General features: G+C 40.9%; 1 protein-coding gene across 1 annotated transcript in view; it reads right to left on the reverse strand.

Annotated features, from left to right (window-relative positions):
- The window catches only part of LOC119736154 (adhesion G-protein coupled receptor D1-like), a 54,722-nt gene extending 31,055 nt beyond the window's left edge, over nucleotides 1–23,667 (reverse strand). Inside the window, exons 1-4 of the mRNA XM_038210171.1 lie at nucleotides 23,378–23,667; nucleotides 9,303–9,425; nucleotides 7,941–8,128; nucleotides 7,275–7,324 (exon numbers count right to left, since the gene is read on the reverse strand). Of these exons, the coding sequence (XP_038066099.1) occupies nucleotides 7,275–7,324; nucleotides 7,941–8,128; nucleotides 9,303–9,425; nucleotides 23,378–23,459 (443 nt within the window). The 5' untranslated portion in view covers nucleotides 23,460–23,667. The remainder of the gene's footprint in view (nucleotides 1–7,274; nucleotides 7,325–7,940; nucleotides 8,129–9,302; nucleotides 9,426–23,377) is intronic.
- Nucleotides 23,668–23,897: the final 230 nt, after the last annotated feature.

Genomic DNA, 23,897 nt, shown 5'->3' on the forward strand with positions numbered 1-23,897 from the left:
ACGCCTCATAGCTCCGACGTCTCGTAAGTCCGACAAATGAAACGCGTCGTTTTTGCGACGTCGGACTTATGAGGCGTCGGACCTATGAGGTGGAATTAATAATTGTTATGCCTCATATGTCCGACGCCTCATCAGTCCGAAATGTCGGACTTATGAGGCGTCGGACCTATGAGGCGTCGGACTTAAGATACGGCCCCATATTGAGGCCGATGTCTCATTCAAAAGTGAACAACTTCTATATTGCTAGGAACAGAACTTTATCATATAATGTGATGATCACAGTGTGATTTTAGTGTGCAAAGGCTCATCATAAGCCAATGTCCTTTATAAAACATTGATTGAGTGTTGACAATAAGAGTTTTTATAGTGATATCTTTACCAAATCATTTCTCGTACAAGAAAGAATCCAGGACAATGCTTCAAAACGGGATATCCATGCAGAACGAGATTTTTGCATGTCATCATCTCCACATCGTAAGTCGACTTGGCGAGATAATTTATCTCGACAAGTTGTCATCTCGATTTCAGGAAGTCGACTTAGCGAGATATTTCATCTGGAGAAGTCGTCATCTCGACTTCGAGAAGTCAACTTGGCGAGATAATACATCTGGACAAGTCACCAAGTCGACTTCGGTAAGTCGACTAGGCGATACAATTATGTGATTAAGTCGCCTTACTCTCGGCGATATGTCAACATGACGTGTTAAATTATCTGAGTAAATAATGAAGTGGATGGCACTCATGGAGCGCCGTACATATGCAATAAAATACAAATACAATACAAAAAAAATCACATGGAATCAATGCATAACTATAAAACAGTTATAATAACTGTTTAATAAACAACATCGCTTGATTTCAGTCGGCTAGGGTTAATTTTTAAATTGAACTTTAGAATCCAGATCCAAACATTTGCAATGTTCAAAGCTAAGCTGTTGAAATTTCAGCTCAATAGATATTACACTTTCCTAGAAAACACTGTAAACCATTTACAACCTTTTGATAATGAAACACGGTTTCGTACATTGCCGCTCTCTCTGTATTTCCAAAAATTGCCCTTAGATATTGCTTGGACAACCGCAAATGACTTTGAAAAGCTTCAGAATCAAGTCGTCATAATGCCAAAAGCTATATTACGTAGGGGAGTTTGAGAAAGATCAATTTCGTTTTTTTTAAAGTTCAAATCCGACATTAGATTCGTGTCTAATGTGTGTCCGTAGCAATAATGGTATCCAGTTCAATCTTGACCTTGGGCTGCCAAATGCTGTGACGTCAGCAAACCGCGGATTGGATAAACAGTTTTTAATGTTTATACATTTTGTGCAATTAAACCAAATTAAGCCTAACGATTCGCTGATTAGGGGGAGGGGCGAAAACCCAGCGAAAAACCCTGTGGGAGAAAACACGGCTAAATGTCCGTCCGCCTCCTTATTTCTATGGCAACCAAGCATGTCCAGTGTCCACTAAGTAGATCAGCACAGATTTAGATCTAATTAATGAAGACAATGGAAGTGCTGACACACTCACAGGGAATACTGACACATTTACATGGAACATGAACTTGACATGATTGCTGCTTTGAACCTATGGTGATAAATTCGGTCTTGAGCCAGCTATTAGTCAACCAAGAACGTACGTCATCTATGCGTGCGTCCATCTACTGGATTGCTAAATCGACATGATGTTGTTGAGGGTCTACTGACAGATATAGTTGGGTATTATCTGCATAACAATGATATGATAGACCATGCTTTCGAATGATTTCACCAAGTGGCATTGTATATAGAGAGAACAAGATGGGCCCTAGGACTGATCCTTGAGGTAGCCTAAGATCAAGAGAGACAATTGACGAACTTGAATCATTGACACGGACAAATTGAGATCGGTCATTACTACACTCTAAAAACGGATTGGTTGAAAAAACTACCAATCTAATTGGTTGACCCCATATTGGTTGTTTTTAACCAATATATTGGTTAACTTGTGACCAATACGTTGGTTGTCCACCAACCAATCACATTGGTTGAGCAATAAACCAATCCTTTAACCAAAACATTGGTCAAAAGTAACCAACATGTTGGTTGCTCGGCAACCAATTACATTGGTTGAGCAATGCACCAATCCTTTAACCAATATATTGGTTAATGGTGACCAATATGTTGGTTGCTCAGCAAACAATCACATTGGTTGAGCAATCAACCAATCCTTTAACCAATACATTGGTCAATAGCGACCATTATGTTGGTTGCTCGGCAACCAATCACATTGGTTAAGCAATAAACCAATTCTTTAACCAATACATTGGTCAATAGCGACCAATATGTTGGTTGCTCGGCAACCAATCACATTGGTTGAGCAATAAACCAATCCATTAACCAATATGTTGCTGCTCGGCAACCAATCACATTGGTTGAGTAACGAATCAATGCTTATTGATTGATGTTGGTCACAGTTCGTAACAAATAGGTTGGTTTTCAAGCAGCCAATCACACTGGGCCAACATTGAACCAATCTTCTATGGTTGACATTGGAATAATGTCCAATAGGAAGCCAGCAATCACATTGGTTCAGCAACGAAGCAATCCTGAAGTTTTCATTTCAGACATGAACAATCCTGATCGAGATTAACCAATGTATTGCGGTAACCAATCACATTGGTTCAACCTATGGTTCAACATATCAACCAATTCATATTGGTTGCCTACGGAAGGACCGAATCCACTATTTTGGGGGTGCAAGATGACCAGTGTTCCAGATTCTCACAGGAATTCCAATGGGAAGTAGAACATAATCGTGTAAAAAATGTTTTTCAATAATAACAGATTTAATGGCAAACCAGGAATTGAAATTCCAATCCTGTTTGTCAAAGATGTCAAACATTTAATTTGCTGCATTTACACTGGAATGACCCTTCATAAAAGTGGAATGTCCCTGAGCCACGCATGCAATTTCAAACTACTACTACCAAACTGCTACCTGTGTTCCTTGCCCCATGCTTCGACAATCCGCTGCTTGCTTGTCTCTCTGTTTCAGGTAAGAAATGTTCTTTTATCTTGGCATAATTTGTAGGTTGATGTACTTTGATGAAAGCTTAGACTACTTTGTTCACTGGCTTTAAAGACTATTTGTGGGGGGCTTGAAGGAAGTCAGTATTTTTTGCAGTTTTACTCGAAGCATTGTTCAACTTTTTCATTGTGTGAACATTACGGTCATTGCAAATTGACCATATTCTGGTTCTGGAGTGTGGATTTATTTTTTTGATTTTTCTTTGGAATTGTATGTTATTTTACTAAAATAACTCTAGTTTCAGAGAGTGTTTAATGTAAAGATTACTTTCCTGGTGGTTTTTGTATACAAGTTATTTGTTTTTAGTTCAGATTCAGTAGTTTGAGTTGAGATTTCCTTTTCTTTAGTTTAAGGCCACTACAGATACATGTAGTGTAATGGCCGCCCAGTCCGGCCTCGTGGCCCAAGCCAGGACATTCCAGAGACATATGGTAGGGTAATTAAGTAGCCAGGCTAGCCTGGGACAACATATCTCTGACTGTGGTCAGTCATGGGTCAATCTACTTCCCTGTTGTTCGATTGAACTACATGTATGGAGGCAAGTGCCAGGTAATTGGGCAGAGTCTGGATCTTTTGTTGGGAAGTTGGAACTACTTTTCCAGTGTTAAGAAAATCTGATGTTTTTCTAAAACAAGTCTTGGTTTTGATTTGTGGGCAGGGTTGGGCCAGAAACAACCCATGTAAAGTGTTTATTGATACATATGTAATCTTCACTGCATATTTTTTACTTAGCGTTTTGTTTATTTCATTATGTATCTCAGATTGTATGATGAGGACTTAAAGCTTCTCTTCAAGGAGCAGGCTGGCAATTTCACAGCAAAGTGGGAGATGGTGGCACCAAAGCTTTTGAAACAAATACAGCTCGACTGCTGCGATGACACAGCTGTGCGCCTTGTAGCAGCTCTAGCTGAATAATCTTGTACCTGGCTAAGATGATGAAGAGGATGCTGACTACTACCCAGCCCTGGGTTAGTTTTTCCCTCTTTATTCAGCTGACGATTTTTTGGGCATAATAATTTTGTAAACATTGTAGGGGAGGTTCAATATTTTAAAGAAATGTTGCAGTCCACTGTGCAACTACTTTACGTGAGCGCCATGGATAGCCATGAGATAGTCTGGTCATAGTGGCCATTACACTGATCGTGTAGGTTGCATATGTATAAGAATGGAACTTCTATTGTCAGATGGGCCCTAGAGAGGGACTACAGCAGTATACTTGCTGGACATTGCTTGAAGGAAATTTGTCATTTTTGTGTGGTATGACCGACATCTAGTGCTGTTATTGAAGCATTTATCTATGCACTCCGCTTCATTATTCCATGATTGCTTCTTTGCAGAGGACATAGCTGCAACACTGTTTGTCATGCTGCCGATGCTATACACAAGAACATTGTCTACTGCGAAGGTGAAAAGTGGAAGCCAAGCATAGCCACAAGGTATGCATGGTACCATTAAAGATAACTTTGTTTTATGAGGTTTTGGAAAGAATGCATGCGACATGTTAAATGCCGCCATGTAGCATGGACAGGGTAACTAATAACACACATCAATCTGCATGGAATTGAAAACTTGCGGTACTTTATCTGCAAGGAAAAGAGGACCTAATTTTAGCATAGTTAATGCTTTGCAAGTTGCTATCGATTTGTTGCTTCTACAATGTACGTGATATTTTTCATATGTGAAGCTTGCTGACTGAAAATGCACCTACTTCAACAGTTACGAGTTTCAAATTTGATAATATAATGAACCTTGCTTTCAGTGTGGAACAGACCTTGCCAGCTTTATCCAGAGGAGGGACGAGGAATGCAGCAAGAGGGGAGCAACTCTCAAGACATACCATGGACCATTTCTTCAGTTCTTTAATGAGGTGACAGTAGCAAAGCTGTTTCGAGATGACCGTTTATGGTATTAAAGTTTTAAAATAACATATTTAAGGTTTTCTGAAAATTTGGGAAGTTCATTTTTCACAATAAACTGATACAAAATAATGTATTTTGTGAAAAGTGACGCAATAACATTTGGAAAGAAACTTAACCTTTTTCAACAGCTTGTGCTCATCTAGTAAATAATTATCTGAAGTTGCTTCCTTTCAAGATGAATCAGAAAAATTATACCAAGTTTTGAAAAATCTACTTTCAAGAATAGGCAATTGTTAATAAGATTTATAATGAATTACAAGACAATTCAGCAAGTCTATCTGTAAAATTGTCAATTTGAAGAAATCAAATGCTAAACTTTAAGTACAAATCTTGAATATCATCCAACTTCCATTGGGGAGAACCACAAGATGGGTTCAAACTAAAAGTTAAAATTGATTGAATCCGAGGAAGAGGCTGACGAAATTACGGAAACTAAAATATAACATCCACTTATTAAGCAATGATGTCATTTGATGCATGCAATGATGCATGGCCAGGTCGGTTGTTTTTGTTTGTCTTTTGTTTACAACACAGGGCCAATTCAATCTGCAACAGCAGTGATGCTCCAGATGCTTGCATCTGTTTAAAATTCAAAATTGTAATGTTTTTGATATCAAATTTCCACTCTAATTCAAAGAGCAATAATATTTCATCTTTAATATGAATCAATTCAACTCTTAAACTCTCAACTTTATTATAATTTCAAAATGTGAATTCATTCATGCGCTGTGTCCATTGTAAATGTACGTACTGATATTCTTTGAAATAAAACCTACATGCAGAGGATGAACCCCAGCAATTATATTGGTCTATTAAATCTTTTTGTTCTGTAAACTAATTAAACCACTTGGCAACTTTAACCAATAAAATTGGTCACTCCAAACAATGTAATTGGTCAAACGTAACCAATAATATTGGTCATTCCAACCAATGTACTTGGTCAAACGTAACCAATAATATTGGTCATTCCAACCAATAAAATTGGTTATCTTTAACTAGTAAGATTGGTCATTCCAACCAATATAATTGGTTATCTTTAACCAATATATTGGTTGTTTTGACCAATATGTGATGGTTAGTATTCTAACCAATGTCGGTTGGTTGAAAAATTAACCAATCAAGACTGGTTATGGATTGGTTGAAAAGGTAACCAATCTTGATTGGTTAAAAAAACAACCAAAACATGTTGGTTAGTATTCTGACCAATATAGATTGGTTGAAAACCAAACCATTTCACATTGGTTATTTTAACCAATAGATTGGTTGGACACATATCTACCAACCACATTGGTTGAATTTGACCAATATATTGGTTATTTCAACCAATCTGTTTTTAGAGTGTAGGTAGGATTTAAACCAGTCCAATACAACTCCATCTATCCCAATACGAGTCTTGAGGCGGCTGAATAATGAGGCGTGGTCAACTGTATTAAAAGCTGCTGATAAGTCGAGCAACACGAGCAATGATATTTTGCGCTTGTCCATAGTGTGCAGCAGGTCATTTGGGATTTTGAGGGTGGCAGACTCGACGCAGTGGTCAGCACGGAAGGCGGATGATGCTGATCATGTAGATTGTTCTCAATTAAGAAAGATTAGAGTTATACAAGTTTCAGTATTATAGGTCCTAATAATCAATTGAGATATAATTTCCGATGCTTATCTGTATCGCCATATTCAAACTTTAAAGCGCATATATCGTAAAATACATGCTTTCAAAGACAATATCCGCGTCCAGGCCCCCAGACAGCTTTAAACGTACTTGTTTAAAACCGGTAAAGCACATATTTATTCGTATTCATCAATACCTTTCGATCAAAGAAGTGAGGAAACGAAATCACAAATTGCGATCGGTTTTGTGAAACGCCCCTATGGCCATGTCTATGGTATGTGCCTCGTGAGCGTGGTGCTAAACAAATCCTTATATGGAGCTTGACGCGCGCACGGTGCGCAATGTGCGTTTCCTTAGCAGAATACATCGGGTTTTTTTTACCGGCCGTTTAAAACCACCCAGGGCTGAACCAACATGAATCGGTAAACAGTGTCAGGTATTTATGAACAAAGCATCAATACAAACAAAAGAACCTAAGGGGCTGATGTTGTAGAAGCCCAGAAATTCTAAAGCAAAACATGTTTACAACCCATCCCATGTGAATATGTAGTTTTGTGAGTGGTTCTTATAACGAATATACTCCTTCCCCCTCCCCCTCCCCCCCCCCCTCCAAAAAAAAAACAGTCTTAAAATTTCCGGCTAAATTCCCAAACTCAAAGATTCATGAAAACTAAACTCACTTGTTTTCAGCTGGTTGGTGGGCACACACGATAGTTTCCTCGGAGAGACACTGTAGAAAAAGAGGGGGATAGTAAATTGCGACCTTGTTGAAAATAAGGTTTATGATTATTATTATCTTTTTTTTTTATTCTCAATCGTTTCACCACAATATTATTGACCTTAATACGCGTGTCCCCAAGGCAGGTATATTGCTGATTAGTCAACATTTCAAGGAGACAACTACACATTTTAAAAAAAATAAACAAAAACAAAAAATACTGGCAGATGGACATCAATCCCACAGAGATGGACAAAGCGACAAAAAATCCTTTTAAGGCAGACATTTCAGTGTAAAATAAACGCCTTGCGTGCACTACTACCAGCACCAATACCCGCGTGTTACTGTTTTTTTAATTTTTTTTTAGTATTTTCAAAGAAACATGTGCGACTGGACTGTTGCCCCTTGAAAGTCGCTGTCGCAGGACTAACACAAAACGGGCGATTTTAATCAATTTTAATCATTTCGTGAAGAACGCGTTTTGTAGCCCAATTGAGCTCTTCCCAGGACGCAGTGCCCCTTTAACTTGACAAACATTATCAGATCTCAACTTTGACACGTGTCTTTTATCGATACTGACAAAGCCGACATCTCGATATTGATTTAATCGATAATGCCATTAACCGACCTCTTGACGTGGAAAGATGACTTCAATGGGTGCCTCGTCAAAGTCCGCCGAAATCTTCTCTCCACTTGCGGTGATCACGTCTAAACCGATTACTGGACTGCCAAATCGAGTCGGTTCATCGGAATCGCTGTCAGGGATAATCGCCGTCTCCTCGGTTGGCACGTCAGTGACGTTCATGACAACAAGCACTGCAGGAAACAGTTATTTATTTCAGTGTACATTATGGTGTTCCATTAAGGTCACTAATGCAGCGCGATGTCCGTCCATAACCGGCGCGGTGTGTGTGTATCGCGGTGCGATGTCCGTCCATTACACGGCATGATTGGTCAATACATGATTGGGCGGGGCTTAGTAGATAGGTCTGTTGAATTCATCCGTATCATCATTAGTAGTTTTAGCAAATACATTTAAGACTCAATTATGTAATATCAATATATCTCAGAGACGAAGAGTACCAAAGTGCGCCGCGTTTTCTGGTTCACACGCTGAGCGTAGGTGTAGACAGCACACAAACCAGCGCTTGAAGCAGAAAAAAAAACATCTGACGTCAGAAGTTGGTACTTTATTCTGGAAAGATGGATCATTTTGGAATTTCAAGTGTGCATGCGCAAATTAATATACTATTGTGATTGAATAGAAATAAACAATCATTTGATTGAGGGTGGGTCATATATGCTAGCGCGCTATCAACAAAAAACGAAAAAGAAACGACAAGGAAATCGGTCTCAGAGCGCTAAAAACCCGTTGATTTGATTCAGAAGGCTATTCACAGGAGATGTTGTTCATGGTCTACACTTTAAACTAATCCCAAGATCATTGTCGCAACAGGGTAATCATATACAATACCACTGCCCGGCTCACGAGTGACAGTCACTCAGTGAGTCAGTCAGTGAGTCCGACACAAAGAGGGCTACAGGTGGCCCTCTGGGACCAGCATTAATGTGTTCTTGATCTGAAACAAATGGGGGATTCAGATTCACCGTGTTTTACAGTCATAGAGCTTCAATGAGTTGTAAGGGAACTATTATTCTTGTATTTTGATAACATCACAAATTGAAGATTGCCGCATCGCTTAAATACTATAAACTGTCCGAATTGTGACTTTCCATCATTTGCTTCGTCTTCTTTATTTATCTCGAAGTGAAAATCGTCGAATTCTGATGTCCAGGAAGGCCTTGTGATGTTATTCTCTAAGACGCACGTTCAATTAAATTCCCTTTTTTCCTCGTAAAATGACATTTATGGAACTTCTCTCTCAATGCTTACACAGCCAGATCAGTTGTTTTCAAAGAAAATAACTGGCCGATTATTTTGAATTCAATTTCTTATACGTCCTTGAAAAAAAACCGGTAGAATACAAACCTGTTTCTGCGGTCGGTGCCCACACATTGGGGATATTTGCCTCGTATACCGTTCCGTCAAAGGTTGCATACACCTTGTTGAATCGACCAGTGCTGGCGGTTAAGGGCAGAATCACCATACGCGCTAGAAAGGAAGAAAATACCATATGCACTCTCAAAAACATAAAATGGTTGGGTAAAATAAATGATTATGGATTAAAACCCCAAAACGCATCACTTGTGTACTAATAAATGCCTGTGATACCCATTCACAAGGTAAAAATTGCTCAATAATACGTAGCCTGTGGATCTTACTTTGAAAGGTTTACTCCGAGTTGGGCAGACATTTACGCTGAGTGATGTACATGTACATGACACTATAATGCGCGTGCACGTTGTGCGGATGTTCAAGATGGAGAACGTCTGCGGGACTTTGACGGCGTGGGGATTGGCAAAACTCATCCCATTTTTGAAGGAAAGTTTGAACTTCGGGAATGTTCACTCACACAACATGTAGGCTTCTACATATCGTAGACTATTCCGGTGTGGCAAACGATCATCATGGTGTTTTTTTTTCATGCTTATTTCCCATGTTTTCATGTTCATTGCTCTTAAAGGGAATATACAACGTCTGCTTTTCCAGTTATTTTCAGAAATCGATGGATTTGAGTGTTAGTATTTTATGACAAATATTAGTACACTGGCTTGTATGAGATTTTGGGGTCGTAGATGCTGGAAAGGCAAGAAAAGTAATCACGTTATTGTAGTCTGGTTCCCTGACCCCTCTTTAAATGAAACAGGGCAATAAATAATAACAATAATAATAATGAATAATAATAATAACGGGTTCTTATATAACGCTTTTAACTAATATCAAAGCACTTTACATTATTATTACCCCTAATCATTGGGCCAATTAAACATTCCAAACAATCTCAGCTCCCTGGGGAGTATACAGCTCGATGCTGCCTGTTAGGCGCAAGGCAGCTAGAATCAATCACAATAACCATCTCTGCCCTCACAGGTACCCATTTACTCCTTGGTTGGGAGAAGTAATAAGTGTTTTAAGATGGAATTTGTGCGTCGGGGTGATATAAATCAAATTAGGTTTTGCCCTTCACCGACGTTTAAACACTGTATACTCAGTGTGTTATTTCCCGAATGAAAGTTGGAAAAAATCACTCGGCTGGGACTCGAGCCCACGACCTCCTGCCAAGGGTGGATCGGGGGGGGGGGGGGCAAAGGGGGGCCATGCCCCCCCCCCCCAAAAAAAAAAGCGGGCCCCGAACTCCACGCCGTAACTTTTTTTGATCTACTTTTTGGGGGACCAATTTTTTTGCCCCGGCCCCCCCCCAAAAAAATGTGTTCTGGATCCGCCCTTGAGTCAATCACAGTCTTTTTCAATGTGTATGCGTATTTGTAAGCACAATATCTGCCGCTGACCTTTTAGTGGCCTCTACTTTCGGTATTTGGCAAGCCTTTGTTGAGCATCGGGCTGTTTTCGTCGGTCTGTGAACAACTAACTTTTGTTAGGCCAAAAAAAAAAGTCTCTGGTTTCTGGTATGGAGCTTGCCCCAAAAGTGGTGCGGCGACGAGTTTTTTTTATTTTTTTAAACCCAACTTTTTTTCACTTCAAGGCAATAAGTCTTGAGAAGTATATTGAGCTGATTAAAAAGCGTTTACAGGTTCGAAATACACGACCATCGCTCCGTCAGTCTGTCAGATGGCTGTATCGGCAATGACGGCAATGACGCAGTTTTTGTAACCCTGTGATTCCCGACTTGTGTACCCTTGCAATGAAAATATGTATGATCACAGTCATTGATTGTATTATCCACTTCTATGTTCCATTATATAGAACAGTAGTTCAGTCTGGATCCGCCCTTGCCTCCTGAGTGAAAGTTGGGAAAAAATCACTCGGATGGAAAACACACTCCTATAGTAATAAAGTTAGCCTACATTCAAGACATTTGGCTTAGATAGTATGAATGTTGAACCAGTTATGATACAGCAGCTCAAAAATGTGTTTACAAAACTACAATCTCCTTAAAATACCAGTTAGATGACTAATGGTCAATGGTTTGAAGACTAGTTGTAACGGCCGCCACCCTCTGCATGGCACGGAATCAGCGTGCGTTGTCCGCCATGTGGACCGGCCACCGCGTGCGTACATCGGCGCGATACTACGGAAAATCACGCTAATTCGCCCGATCGCTACAAACATGCATTAGACATCGAAATACATTGATAAAAACGGACCCTATACAGAAAGAGGGAGCCATATTCATTAAAAATGTCAATAGATTCGATCGTTTCTAATGCTGTTTTTGTGACATATTTTGCGTTGCCGAATTATGTTCAATGGTTCGAGCATGCTCCGCGTTGGCTAGGCTTCTGCCCCTTTCATTGTTCTTGCTGTTTCATAGCGGTGAAAACCAGTGTATGAATATTGCATAGGGGGGTCTACCCGATGTTCCCCAATACCTATGTTCCCCAATCCCGATGTTCCCCGAAATCCTTAAGATTAGGGTGTTAGGTTTAGGGTGAGGATTTCAGGGAACATCGGTATTGGGGAACATGGGTATTTGGGAACATAGGTATATGCACCCTATTCATGGATGCCGTATGTTCTTTCACTAGACTCGCTGCGCCATGCGAAGAAAAACCTGCTTATCGTCTTTGAAAACGGAGTCATTTGTAGATTCGATGAGAATTTGTCTCAAAACACACTTTCTTGGAAAATAAATACACTTTTAGAAAACATTTACTATTGTGGTCTTGGTTTGTGCCAAGTTTGGAGTCGATCTGATCAAAAAACGTGTCAAATTTGTTCGGCAAGTTGCCGAAACAGCAACAAATCTTAACGAAAACAAAGGCTGTTTCATCAGCAAGTTGCCGAAACAGCCAATAAGAATTTAAAAAAAAACTAATAAACTATAATATTTTATTTTGCATGTTTAGTAAAAGTTTATAATCACCACAGTACATTGAATTGAACAAATTAGCCTGGCAAATTAAAATAAAAATCCATACACTAGGATAAAAGAAGCGAATGGTGTTCATAGAATAAGAGGTGCGAGTGAATAGAACATATAGACTGGTCGGGATCTTGTGGAGTGCCTGTGTATGCCTCGAACTGAAGTAAAGAATGAAAAGATGACTCGAGGAAGAAGATTTAGGGATCAGTCATTGGCCCCCAAGCATTTTCCATGTATATCAGCCCGGTCTGTGATATCCTGAGGCAGCATAACATTACATGCCACATGTACGCTGATGACATTCAGTTTTATCTGGAGTTCGATCCCATCGTTCCCAATCCAGAGGAAAACACTCCACTAGAGAGAGTGACCCGAATTCCACTGCCTTTTCACTATTGACTTTTCAACACCTTTCCCAGCTTTTTATCTTTTAAGTCCCTTCGACAAACAACTGCCTGTTATCCTTCACCAAACCCGTAGCTATACCTAGCCTTGACCACTGGATCCTGCGAGGGGGATCGAAAGAAGATCTTATCCCACAGGGGGGGGGGGGGGATCGACGACAATTGTAAAGGCGAGGTGGATCGAAGTCAGATCCGGATTTGATCTCCCGTTCTCAACCCCCCTTTCGGGAAGGATCAGATGCGGGTCTGATCCATCAATGCTGGATCATACCCCGCAATTTGACAACAACATCCGGTATGCGTGCCGCAGTTGAGTTTGGAGGTCCGAAAGTCCGCGAAAAACTTCTGTTCATTTGAGGGACGGCGTACGCTGCTATATATAGTGTGCCCGCCATTCTTTTTGGTTTGGTTCACGGCACTCACCCAAAAACTATCTGAAAAGTTCCTCTTGGTCGGTGTTCGAAGCCATGTCGTCCGATACGGGCAGTGATCTAGCAAGTATTTCGCATACAGGCAAGCGTGGAGCGATAATGCCATGATAAGTGCATGTATTAAATATTCGTGGACATTTTCGGCACGGCATCGGCAAGAAAAAAGAGCAACAATAATTGGCAATCATCCATTTCGATGTGCCGTATAGTAACGGTGACGAAGTTGTAACGAAATCGTAAGCGAAGCAAGTAAAGGGCTAAGCGATTGTACAGCGCGCGAAAAATGACCCCAAATACGGTAATAGCGCATAATTAGTTGTAAAAGGTGGATCGAAGCAGGATCGGATCCAGTGTAAACGAGGAAGTGCAGGGGCGGCGGAACGTTTTTCAAACTGGGGGAAACACAAAAAAAATGGGCAGTTGCTCAGAAAAAGGGGCACCTTCCGTCGGTGTGACAGTGGAGGAAAGGCATATTTTCCCGTTCATTTCGCTAAGAAACCATATGACGAGGTGCAAACTTAATTATGAATACGTTGTCCATATTGCTCGTTGTGTTTCTTTTACCTAGTGATGTAGAGAGACCTTTTGGATGGCCAGTTCAGTGACCAGTTTTTTTCGCGTGAAAAGCTTTATTGTTTCTTTTAAGAAACCACTTTTCCATCTTGAGAGGGGGCACGATTTTAATGTTGCGAGCGGGACACAGTGCGCTCGAGGGGTAGTTTTCCATCTAGAGAAGTTAGGCCAAAAAAAGTCTCCGGTTTCTGGTATGCGCGCGCGTCGCCGTAGCCATGCGCGTTGGCAAAATGAAAAAGTTTTTTCTTCAATGAAAGATGATGTCTCAAAACCGCCAAACTTACTGGTTTGACTGGAATCCTGCTACTGCACATTTTTAACGTGTTTTTAGATTGGGTTATGGTCGAGAATAGGCTTTATGTGGCCTCTCTGGACTCCCATATATTTGCACTAAGTTTAGTCGGGCACCATTTGCAGTCATCAGCCGACATTTGAAGCAAAAAACATCAGGTAAAAAAAAAAAGCCGCGTCGCCGCACCACTTTTTGGGCAAGCTCCATACCAGAAACCGGAGACTTTTTTTTGGCCTTATCGCGATCGGAGCACTATTGTTTCTGTTGGCCAACGTTTCATCTCGAGAGGGGAAAGGTGCAGAATCTCGTTAATGCGACAGGGGTACTTGTGTTTTTGAGGGGCAGTTCTGCATTACAAGAGAGGAGACAATTTTATTTGTAGCGCTTTCATATATATGCTTTCATAAGTGTGCAATGAAGGGGCAGTTCTGTTTTCATCGTGATAGGTGTTCAAAGTGAAAACAATATTTGTATTGCGAAATGACGAAATAGTTTTGCGACGTAACGCCATACATTTCCGAAATAACGCAATAGTTTTGCGAAATAACGCAATAGCTTTGCGAGTTAAATCATTATGACTTAAACATGACTTAAACATTATAGTTGGGGCTGTGGTGCCAATGTGATCACTTGCTGACTAACAGTATAGCAAAATACGTGCATCCATCCGCGTATTCAACAGTACATGTGCATGCATGAGTCACATATGCACAGTATATTTGTACCCCTGCGATTATAGTTCTCAGCTTTGCGATGATCATTTTTCATGATTAAAAGTTTGCAAAGTGGTAATACAGGAAAGAAATCCTGAACTAAGGCAGTTTTGCGATAAACACGAAGAGTTCTTTCAAATATTTTTCGGTAAATCTAACTCCTGTGTAAAAGAATTCAGACTAGGGCTTTGTGTTTGTATTAACTCGCTGGCAAAACCAACCAACAAAAGCAGCTCAAGCTAAAAAGGGTCAGCTTCATTGGTGGCCTTCGCGCGCATTGTGTAGTGGAATTTTGTTTTTGAAAATGCCGTGTACATGTACTCCTTTCACTGAAACGGCAGTTTTTTTGGGGAGTGGACACTGACAATGAAGTACGGGTCCAAGGCCGCCATACTTCATTGACATGTTAAACAGGTTAACATCATTGTTTGCCTTCGCACGCTATGCGCTGCGTACGGAAGCGTAGAAGGGCCGCGGTTAAAATACTATCTCGCCGCGGCGAGTTACTATTTCGCCGCGGCGAATTACTATTTTGTATTGGTGAACGTCGGGCACAACAATGGCGATCCCTCCGGGTCCTATGGAGCGCCATAGCCAGGGTTTTCATCCTAGGGGACGTGGGGGGGGGGGGGGGCTTGACGATACAATGGAGGGGGCCCCAAAATTTCATCCGTGCTGAAAGCACGTGAGACAGGTTTCTTCATCGGATACCCGCCATATAGTCTAGCGTCCCACATACTTCTCGGCCGGGCCACTAGACGCACTACACTATTCCGTGTTCCATCTGCACTCGCGGGAAACTAATAATAACTACCGCTATTCAATGTTCAATAAACGTTACAATAAACAGCCACTCGCGAAAAAAATGCGCGCAAAAAATGACCTATATAGCCTACTTCCAGCTAATCACGGTAACTCATTGAGGTTTTTTTTTCTACGGATGCTAAATTTGTCTGTGTGTTGGGGGGGGGGGGGACTGGGGTGCCAACATTTTTATGGGGGGGGGGGGGCGTCGTGATAGGCTTTTGCGATCGGTGTTGAAATATCGCAATCGATGATGGATTTTTGCGATCGGTGATGAACTTTGCAATCGGTGATGGACTTTCACGATGCAGAAACGTCAATACTGGTCACAGGTTTAGCTGACCTAAATTGCGCGCGTGGGGAAAATCCGCGTTCTAAAGGTTCCCCAATCTAGGAATCCTAACAAGTTGTTATTTCACGAGTAGTTGAACACTAATAAAGTGACGAATTTAAGCTAAGTCTGTTGCAGACGCTTGTGTTACACCTCCTATCACCGAGGTCAAGCTCGAATTTTGCCGAGCAAGAAAACATGGTCAACCGGCACGCTATACCCTGGCCGGTTTTGCCGCAACGTTGACGTATGACGTGCGCGTTATTAGCATTAGCGTGACTCTGCGTGACTTCGCGTGGGCCTGGTATAGACCAATCAAAACCAACCAAAACGAATTATATGTTATGGGTGGAAAACTCGTGAAGGAGGGAGTCGTAAACTTGGTAATTGCATTCATATGGCAAGAACTTTATCAATATTCGTGACGCTTGACAATATGGAAAAATGACGAACTCAAAGCCTATTTTTTTTTAATTGTAATGAAAAATATTGAACATATCGAAACGATTTGTAGCACATAAAAGGATGATGATAGGGAAACAAACTCCGAAAGTATTTTTGAGATACGGTCTTCAAAAGGGAGCAATTCATGTACAAAGATTTTTGCCCGCAAACATCAAAAGTCTTTGTAACGGTAATTTGAGCTTGTTTCATTCAAAAATCGGTCGTAGCAATCGCAAGACGGGTAATTACAGTATTTGCTTTCCCGCCCTCTAAGAGACGCAATTATAATGTTGAATAGTTGGCTGGTTCATCCTCATTCCGTACGCTACTCCACAGAGTTGCTGACTCGAGTCATGTGACTTGGACTCGAGTCGGACTCGAGTCGCTATTTTTGTGACTTGTGACTTGACTTGTAAATACCAGCTTTGGCTTGTGACTTGACTTGGACTTGTAAACAATGACTTGTGACTTGACTTGGGATTGCAAAAAATAACTTGTTACCAACCCAAGTCAGACGCTTAATCCAGTAAAATGAATAGTTCCCACTAGTTTCAAAAGTTTTCAATAAGACTGTCACAACAAACTACACAGTTTTCAATGACCAAGTCTCTTGCTTAATGTAATGGTTGAACAAACTTTGAAAGGAATCTTTCATGAAAAGAAAGCAGCCCTTTGTCAATTGCATGTAAAATACCGGATAGCCTAACCCATTGGCAGGCGTTTAGTATACATGGAAATTGAACAATAAAGTGTTAGTATACTACATGTAATCGAGTGAGTGAAGTCTTTTTTCATGTCATCTCAACATTTATTTCTACAGTGTTAAGTAAATTTATTAAAATACAAAGGGCTAATATCCGACAGATATGTAATAAACTACAAGAATAGTATTAGCAACACATTGAAAAAGGGGAATTAAGGAGGCATGTTCACAATAACTCGTAAGTTGGACTTGCAAACAATGACTTGTGACTTGACTTGGGATTGCAAAAAATAACTTGTTACCAACCCAAGTCAGACGCTTAATCCAGTAAAATGAATAGTTCCCACTAGTTTCAAAAGTTTTCAATAAGACTGTCACAACAAACTACACAGTTTTCAATGACCAAGTCTCTTGCTTAATGTAATGGTTGAACAAACTTTGAAAGGAACCTTTCATGAAAAGAAAGCAGCCCTTTGTCAATTGCATGTAAAATACCGGATAGCCTAACCCATTGGCAGGCGTTTAGTATACATGGAAATTGAACAATAAAGTGTTAGTATACTACATGTAATCGAGTGAGTGAAGTCTTTTTTTCATGTCATCTCAACATTTATTTCTACAGTGTTAAAAAAAAAATACAAAGGGCTAATATCCGACAGATATGTGATAAACTACAAGAATAGTATTAGCAACACATTGAAAAAGGGGAATTAAGGAGGCATGTTCACAATAACTCGTAAGTTGACGCCAGGTTCTTTTAGCTTATTACAGCTGGACAAATAATGACTTGACGTGTTCTTGGACAAAGATACTTGTGACTTGACTTGTGTTTAGACCAAATGACTTGTGCTTTGACTTGTGACTGGACCTAATGACTTGTGACTTGACTTGTGACTTGACCTACTGACTTGTGACTTGACTTGTGACTGGACCTAATGACTTGTGACTTGACTTGTGACTGGACCTAATGACTTGTGACTTGACTTGGACTTGCAAACAATGACTTGTGACTTAACTTGGACTTGCAAAAAATGACTTGCTGCCACCTCTGCTACTCCATGAACCTGACAAGTCGTTAATGTACCTTTTGCTGCGTATTGAACTTCGTTTTCTTTCTTAATTCATTCTTAACAAAAGAGAAAGGACAACTTAATTATTTCATAAATTATTTAATTACCGGACGTGCTAAAGAAATTAGAACCCAGCCGTGTATATGTGATTAGGGTGTTAGTTTTGCTAGAAGTTGATCACAGATCGCGAAACTCCATCCACACTCGCGAAAATCTATCACCGATTGTGACATTCCATCACCGATCGCAAAAATCCACTACCTATCGAGAAAGTGCATCACCGATTCGATGATCACATTAATTGCCTCTTTGGCGTTCCATGGGATCCAAATAGTATCGCTACTCGTCGTGCCCGACGCTCGCCTATGCGAGATAGTAATTAGCCGCGGCCCGCGGCAAGATAGTAATTCGCCGCGGCAAGATAGTAATTCGCCGCGGCGAAATAGTAACTCGCCGCGGCAAGATAGTAATTCGCCGCGGCGAGATAGTAACTCGCCGCGGCGAGATAGTAACTCGCCGCGGCGAGATAGTAACTCGCCGCGGCGAGATAGTAACTCGCCGCGGCGAGATAGTAACTCGCCGCGGCGAGATAGTAATTCGCCGCGGCGAAATAGGAACTAAATTTTTCCTAATTTCTTTTGGCCCTTCTACGCTTCCGTAGTTGCGCTATTATGTTATTGAAAATGTCATGTACATAGTGGTATGCATAGGCCTACGTGGGTACTCCACTCACTGAAACGGTAGGTTTTTGTGGAAAAGTACACTGACAGTGAAGTAAGGATTCAAAGCCGCCATACTTCATTGACATGTAAAACATGTCAATGAAATATGGCGAACAAAACATGTTCGCGCAGCACATTACGGTCAACCGCAATGTGCTGTGCAAATTATACGTGCAAACTCATACAGTTGTTGTGAAGCATTATTGTGTTTCCTTTGAATGTAGTCTGCGGCTGCAGGGCCGATTGGAATTTAAGTAATGTATTTGTCATGATCAGTCGAGTTGAGTTCTGTGCAGCGCCGGGTTGGTCGCTCTCACAGGCTCTCCCTTTCCTCACATTTCCAAGTTACATAAGTTGATTTTGTCTTTCAAGTTTGCTTGCAAATGGAAGGAGAAGTTCTCTAGACGAAAACTATGTATACTGTTAGTATGAAAATAACACAAAGTGCCTCAGTGAAATTTTCATCTTTTGAACACATGGAATTGTTGGTACGAGTCTCGCCCTCCATCGTGTTTAGAGTATATGCCATCTACAGGCCACCCCCATCATCAAAAAAACAAACTCAAATATGATATGTTTGTCCATGATTTTTCTACTCTGCTGGAATCGGTGACAATTGTTGAACAGCAGCCTCTTCTGATTGGGGATTTCAACATCCATGTTGATGACGGAACTGATGGAGATGCCAAGGCCTTCCTTGACATCTTATATGCAGCTGATCTCCAGCAACATGTTAGAGAACCAACCCATCAAGCTGGTCATACACTAGATCTCTTGATTTCCAGAAAGATCGATCATCCCATTATGGACACAGGCGTCTTACCCGGACTACCTTCTGACCACTTGGCAGTGCTAGCTACCCTCAATTTTGCTCGTCCTGCATCCTCCAAGAAGTTAATTACATGTTGGAAGCTGCGTGAAATTGATATGGTTCAATTCAGGAATGACATACAGAACTCGCCGCTAGCACTGCCAACAGCCAAGAATGCTTCTGAGCTAGCAGATCAGTACAATATTGTTCTACAAGAACTGCTAGACAGACATGCGCCAGAGAGATCCACACTTGTCTCACTCAGGCCAAAAGCTCCTTGGTATACTGATGTGGTTAGAGAGGCAAAGCGAGTTAGACGGGGTCCTATACGCAAATTTAGAAATTCCGGTCTGGAAATTGACAGTCAACTCTACAAAGAACAATGTAGATCCTACAATGCCATCTTATCTAAATCAAAATGCCAGTATTTGAGCGATGAGATAGGGAAGTGTGACACTAAGCACCTATTTCAGTTTGTGCAAAAACTATCCTGTCCAAAGTCACAGCAGCTCCTACCTGACCACGATTCGGATACGAAATTGGCCAATGAATTCGGACAGTTCTTTCACGATAAGATTGATAACATCGTCGCCAGTCTGAAAGACTCCAAGCATCAAACAGACTGTGAATATCAACACATGGCACACTCATTCTGCGCCTTTGAACCTGTCTCTGAAAGTGCAGTTCGGAAAGTGATTCGAGACAGTCCATCAAAATCATGTCAACTTGACCCAGCACCCACTTGGCTGCTGAAAGAGTGTCTGGATGAGCTCGTGCCATCTATTACTCAACCGGTGAATCGTTCTCTGTCTTCTGGAGTCGTTCCCATGGCATTCAAAACACCGCATGTGGTTCCTCTCTTAAAGAAGTCAAACTTAGATCCAAATGACTTTAAGAATTACAGACCGATTGCCAACCAGATGTTCATTGCTAAGGTTCTAGAGAGGATCGTTGCTGCTCAGTTACGAACTTATCTCGATGTTAATGGTCTGTTTCCTGTCATGCAATCTGCGTATCGGCAGTACCATTCGACTGAAACAGCCCTTTTGAAGGTTCACAATGATCTTTTGCTAGCGGTTGATAAAGGACTGGAAGCTGTCCTCATTTTGCTAGACTTTTCAGCTGCGTTTGATACGATAGATCACACCACTTTGATACAGTGCTTCCATCATAAGTACGGACTCGATGGAGTTGTCTTACAGTGGCTTGTGTCCTACTTGGAAGATCGGAAGCAGGTCGTTGTTATCAATGGTGTACTGTCACAAGCGTTTCCACTCTCGTGGGGAGTACCTCAAGGATCCGTCATGGGACCTCTCGATTTTATCCTGTACACTGGTCCCATGAGTGACGTCATAAGTGCCCATCAAGGTGTTCAACATATGATATACGCTGACGATACACAACTGTATCTGATACTCAAACAAAGTGAGGTTTCCAGCGGGGTTGTGAGACTTGAGCAGTGCATCTCTGATGTTAAAGCCTGGGCGAGTAGCAATAACCTAATGCTGAACGGCGCCAAAACAGAAATCCTGCACGTCACTTCTCAGTTTCGGAACTCTGGTGAGCTACCAGATTTCAACATTGATGGCACAGTTATCACTCCTTCAGAATTTGCTAGGGACCTTGGAGTTACAGTAGACAACACCCTGAATGTGAAACGGCACATTCGCAACTCCTGTCCAGCAGCTGCCTTTGGAATCCACACAATTTGGAAACTCAGAAAGTTCCTCAACCAAAGTTCCACCGAGCGTCTAGTAAATGCTTTTGTTAGGTCCCACCTTGATTACTGTAATAGTTTGTTAATAAATTCACCCTTTTCCCATTTGTCGGCACTTCAACATATCCAGAACACAGCAGCTCGTCTCATCACGCACAAGGAAACATGAACACATAACCCCAATCATTCGTGCCCTACACTGGCTCCCCATTTCACAACGCATCCAGTTCAAGATCCTCCTTCTCACTTACAAGGCTCGGAACGGACTTGCACCCTCATACATCAAGGAACTCATCACACCCAAACTGCAAACCTCTTCCATCCATCTCCGCTCATCATCCACAGCACACTTGCAACTTGCTCCTGGTCCTCGTACCCATACTCGATACGACGATCGAGCCTTCTCCGTCTGTGCTCCCAAACTTTGGAACAATCTCCCCATCGTCATACGTGATTCCCAAACTCTGGACATTTTCAAAACCAGATTGAAAACACACCTATTTAACTCCGAGTCAACTTAGACACATTTGACATTTCTTTAGTTGTTACACTACATTGTATCCTGTATATTTTGGTAATATATATACTTACGTATGTTTACTTTTTGTAAAGCGCTTTGAAACACTGCGTATTAAGCGCTATATAAATGTTAATTATTATTATTTATTATGCAAGGCTGTCTTTATAAGTCAGCCACTGTACTGTACTCGGCGCAGTTGGTCTAGAGGCGCCGTCGACAACGCCCAACATTTACTGTTCGCTTCACGATGTAATCTTATGTTGAACTTCACTTGAGTTGTCAGAAATAAATTATTTGGACCCAGAATTGGTCTCCGCATTTATATTTCCTTGAGTTGTCCTCGTCGATCCTGGTAGTGTTTAGCAACACAACACAGTTAAGAAACATTCGATATTTTCAGAAAGCAATGTATTTCCTCCAGAATAACAGATATGATCACTTTGTATTTATTGTTTAAATGTTATGGAGGATATGGACGGGGACTTGGAGGGGAATGCTTCCTTGACATGTGGAAATATAAAAGAAGAATTGTGCGTTGGTATGCTAAAAGAAGCACTGTAAATCTCAGCGGAAAACCAAATCACAATTTGCACAACTCCATAATTTAGCCAAAAGGGACAGTTAAGTGAAAAGTGTACTTCTCTCCTTTTTTTTCGTCCATTCCAAATATGGTATTGGATTTTTTTCCTTGAGGCTTTGATCTGACTTGCCGTGTGGTTTTTGAAACCGTATTCTGACATCAATAATGACTTGCCTTAGAATACAAAACTCTGTTAATATTTGAAGTGTTTATTTGCCAAACACGATACATTGTATACGCTATTGTTTTCCCTTTTAGAATCATATCCTCTCCTGACTGCCCAAAAGCAACGTCGACGGCTGTTACATACTTAAACACAACTTAAGAATACAATAAGGCGAAAGAACGAAGTTTACAAAATAGCCGTTGTACTGTTTTTACTTTCTTTAAAGTTTTATAACCGCGCAACATGCTCACCTTTTTTCAAATGAACATATCACGTTTGGAAAGAAACTCTTTAATTATAAGGGTGAGTCAAAAAAAGCGAAACCCAAATGTCGGGACGTCTGTGTTAGTGACGTTCTGCACGATAGCAAGTTCAACATCTAGGATACAAAAGCCTAATTCGTAAACGTTCTTTTAGTGCAAGAATCATTCAAATCACGTATGTACTTTTGAAGTTACAGAATTTTAAACACAACGACCGTTTTAAAGTTCTGTCCAGGAACCACAAAAGAGGTGTGTGTTAATCAGCAAAACGAAACAATTCACACACATCCCTAAGTGATTTGTTTTCGTTTTGCTGAAAAAAAAACACTGAACTTTTTTGCGATCCGTGGACAGAACCTTTAAACAGTGGTTGTTTTTAAAAATTCCGTAACGTGAAAAGTACATAAGTGATTTGAATGATTCTTGTACTAAAATAAAGCTTATGAATTGGGCTGTTATATCCGAGATTTTGGAGTGCTACATGCAGAACTTCACTAAAACAATGGTCCCGACTTTTGGGTTTCGGTTTCTTTTCTACTCACCCTGTATAGGGCGTGAAATGTTCTGAAATTTACCTTCTGGTTTGTTGTTGTTGGTATCTGCCATTGCTCCACCGAGAAGAGCGAGTAACACCATCAAGTAAACCATCTTTACCATTGATTCAGCACTGACACCCCCAAAACACGACGTTCAATTCTCGCGAAGAGTTCTTATGTTCGCTTCTGCTTGTGAGACTGGAAATCTGGGTGAATAACAAGTACTCGAGTGGTTGAAGCCAGTTAGATTACAGATCAGACAACGTTCGGTGTGTACGTGGCGAATATTATTTGCAACAACGCTGACAACAGAACAAAATTGACCTATATGCTACAGTGATCACTAATACCTGCCATCACCTGACGAGTATTGGCGCTCAAATACACCGATCCATATATAAGCCACGCCCCTTGACAAGTTGAACAGTCACAGAAGGCTACGTGCAGGTCATATGGGACGCATGAATTGAAATCTTTACTATTGGTTGACTTTACCTTGGCTTGACCAATAGTGTACTGTGAGTACACAAATTGTATTATTCAGGTCGAAACTTTGGGA

Source organism: Patiria miniata, unplaced genomic scaffold (assembly GCF_015706575.1).
Source record: "Patiria miniata isolate m_02_andy unplaced genomic scaffold, ASM1570657v1 HiC_scaffold_29, whole genome shotgun sequence".
Lineage (NCBI taxonomy): Eukaryota > Metazoa > Echinodermata > Asteroidea > Valvatida > Asterinidae > Patiria > Patiria miniata.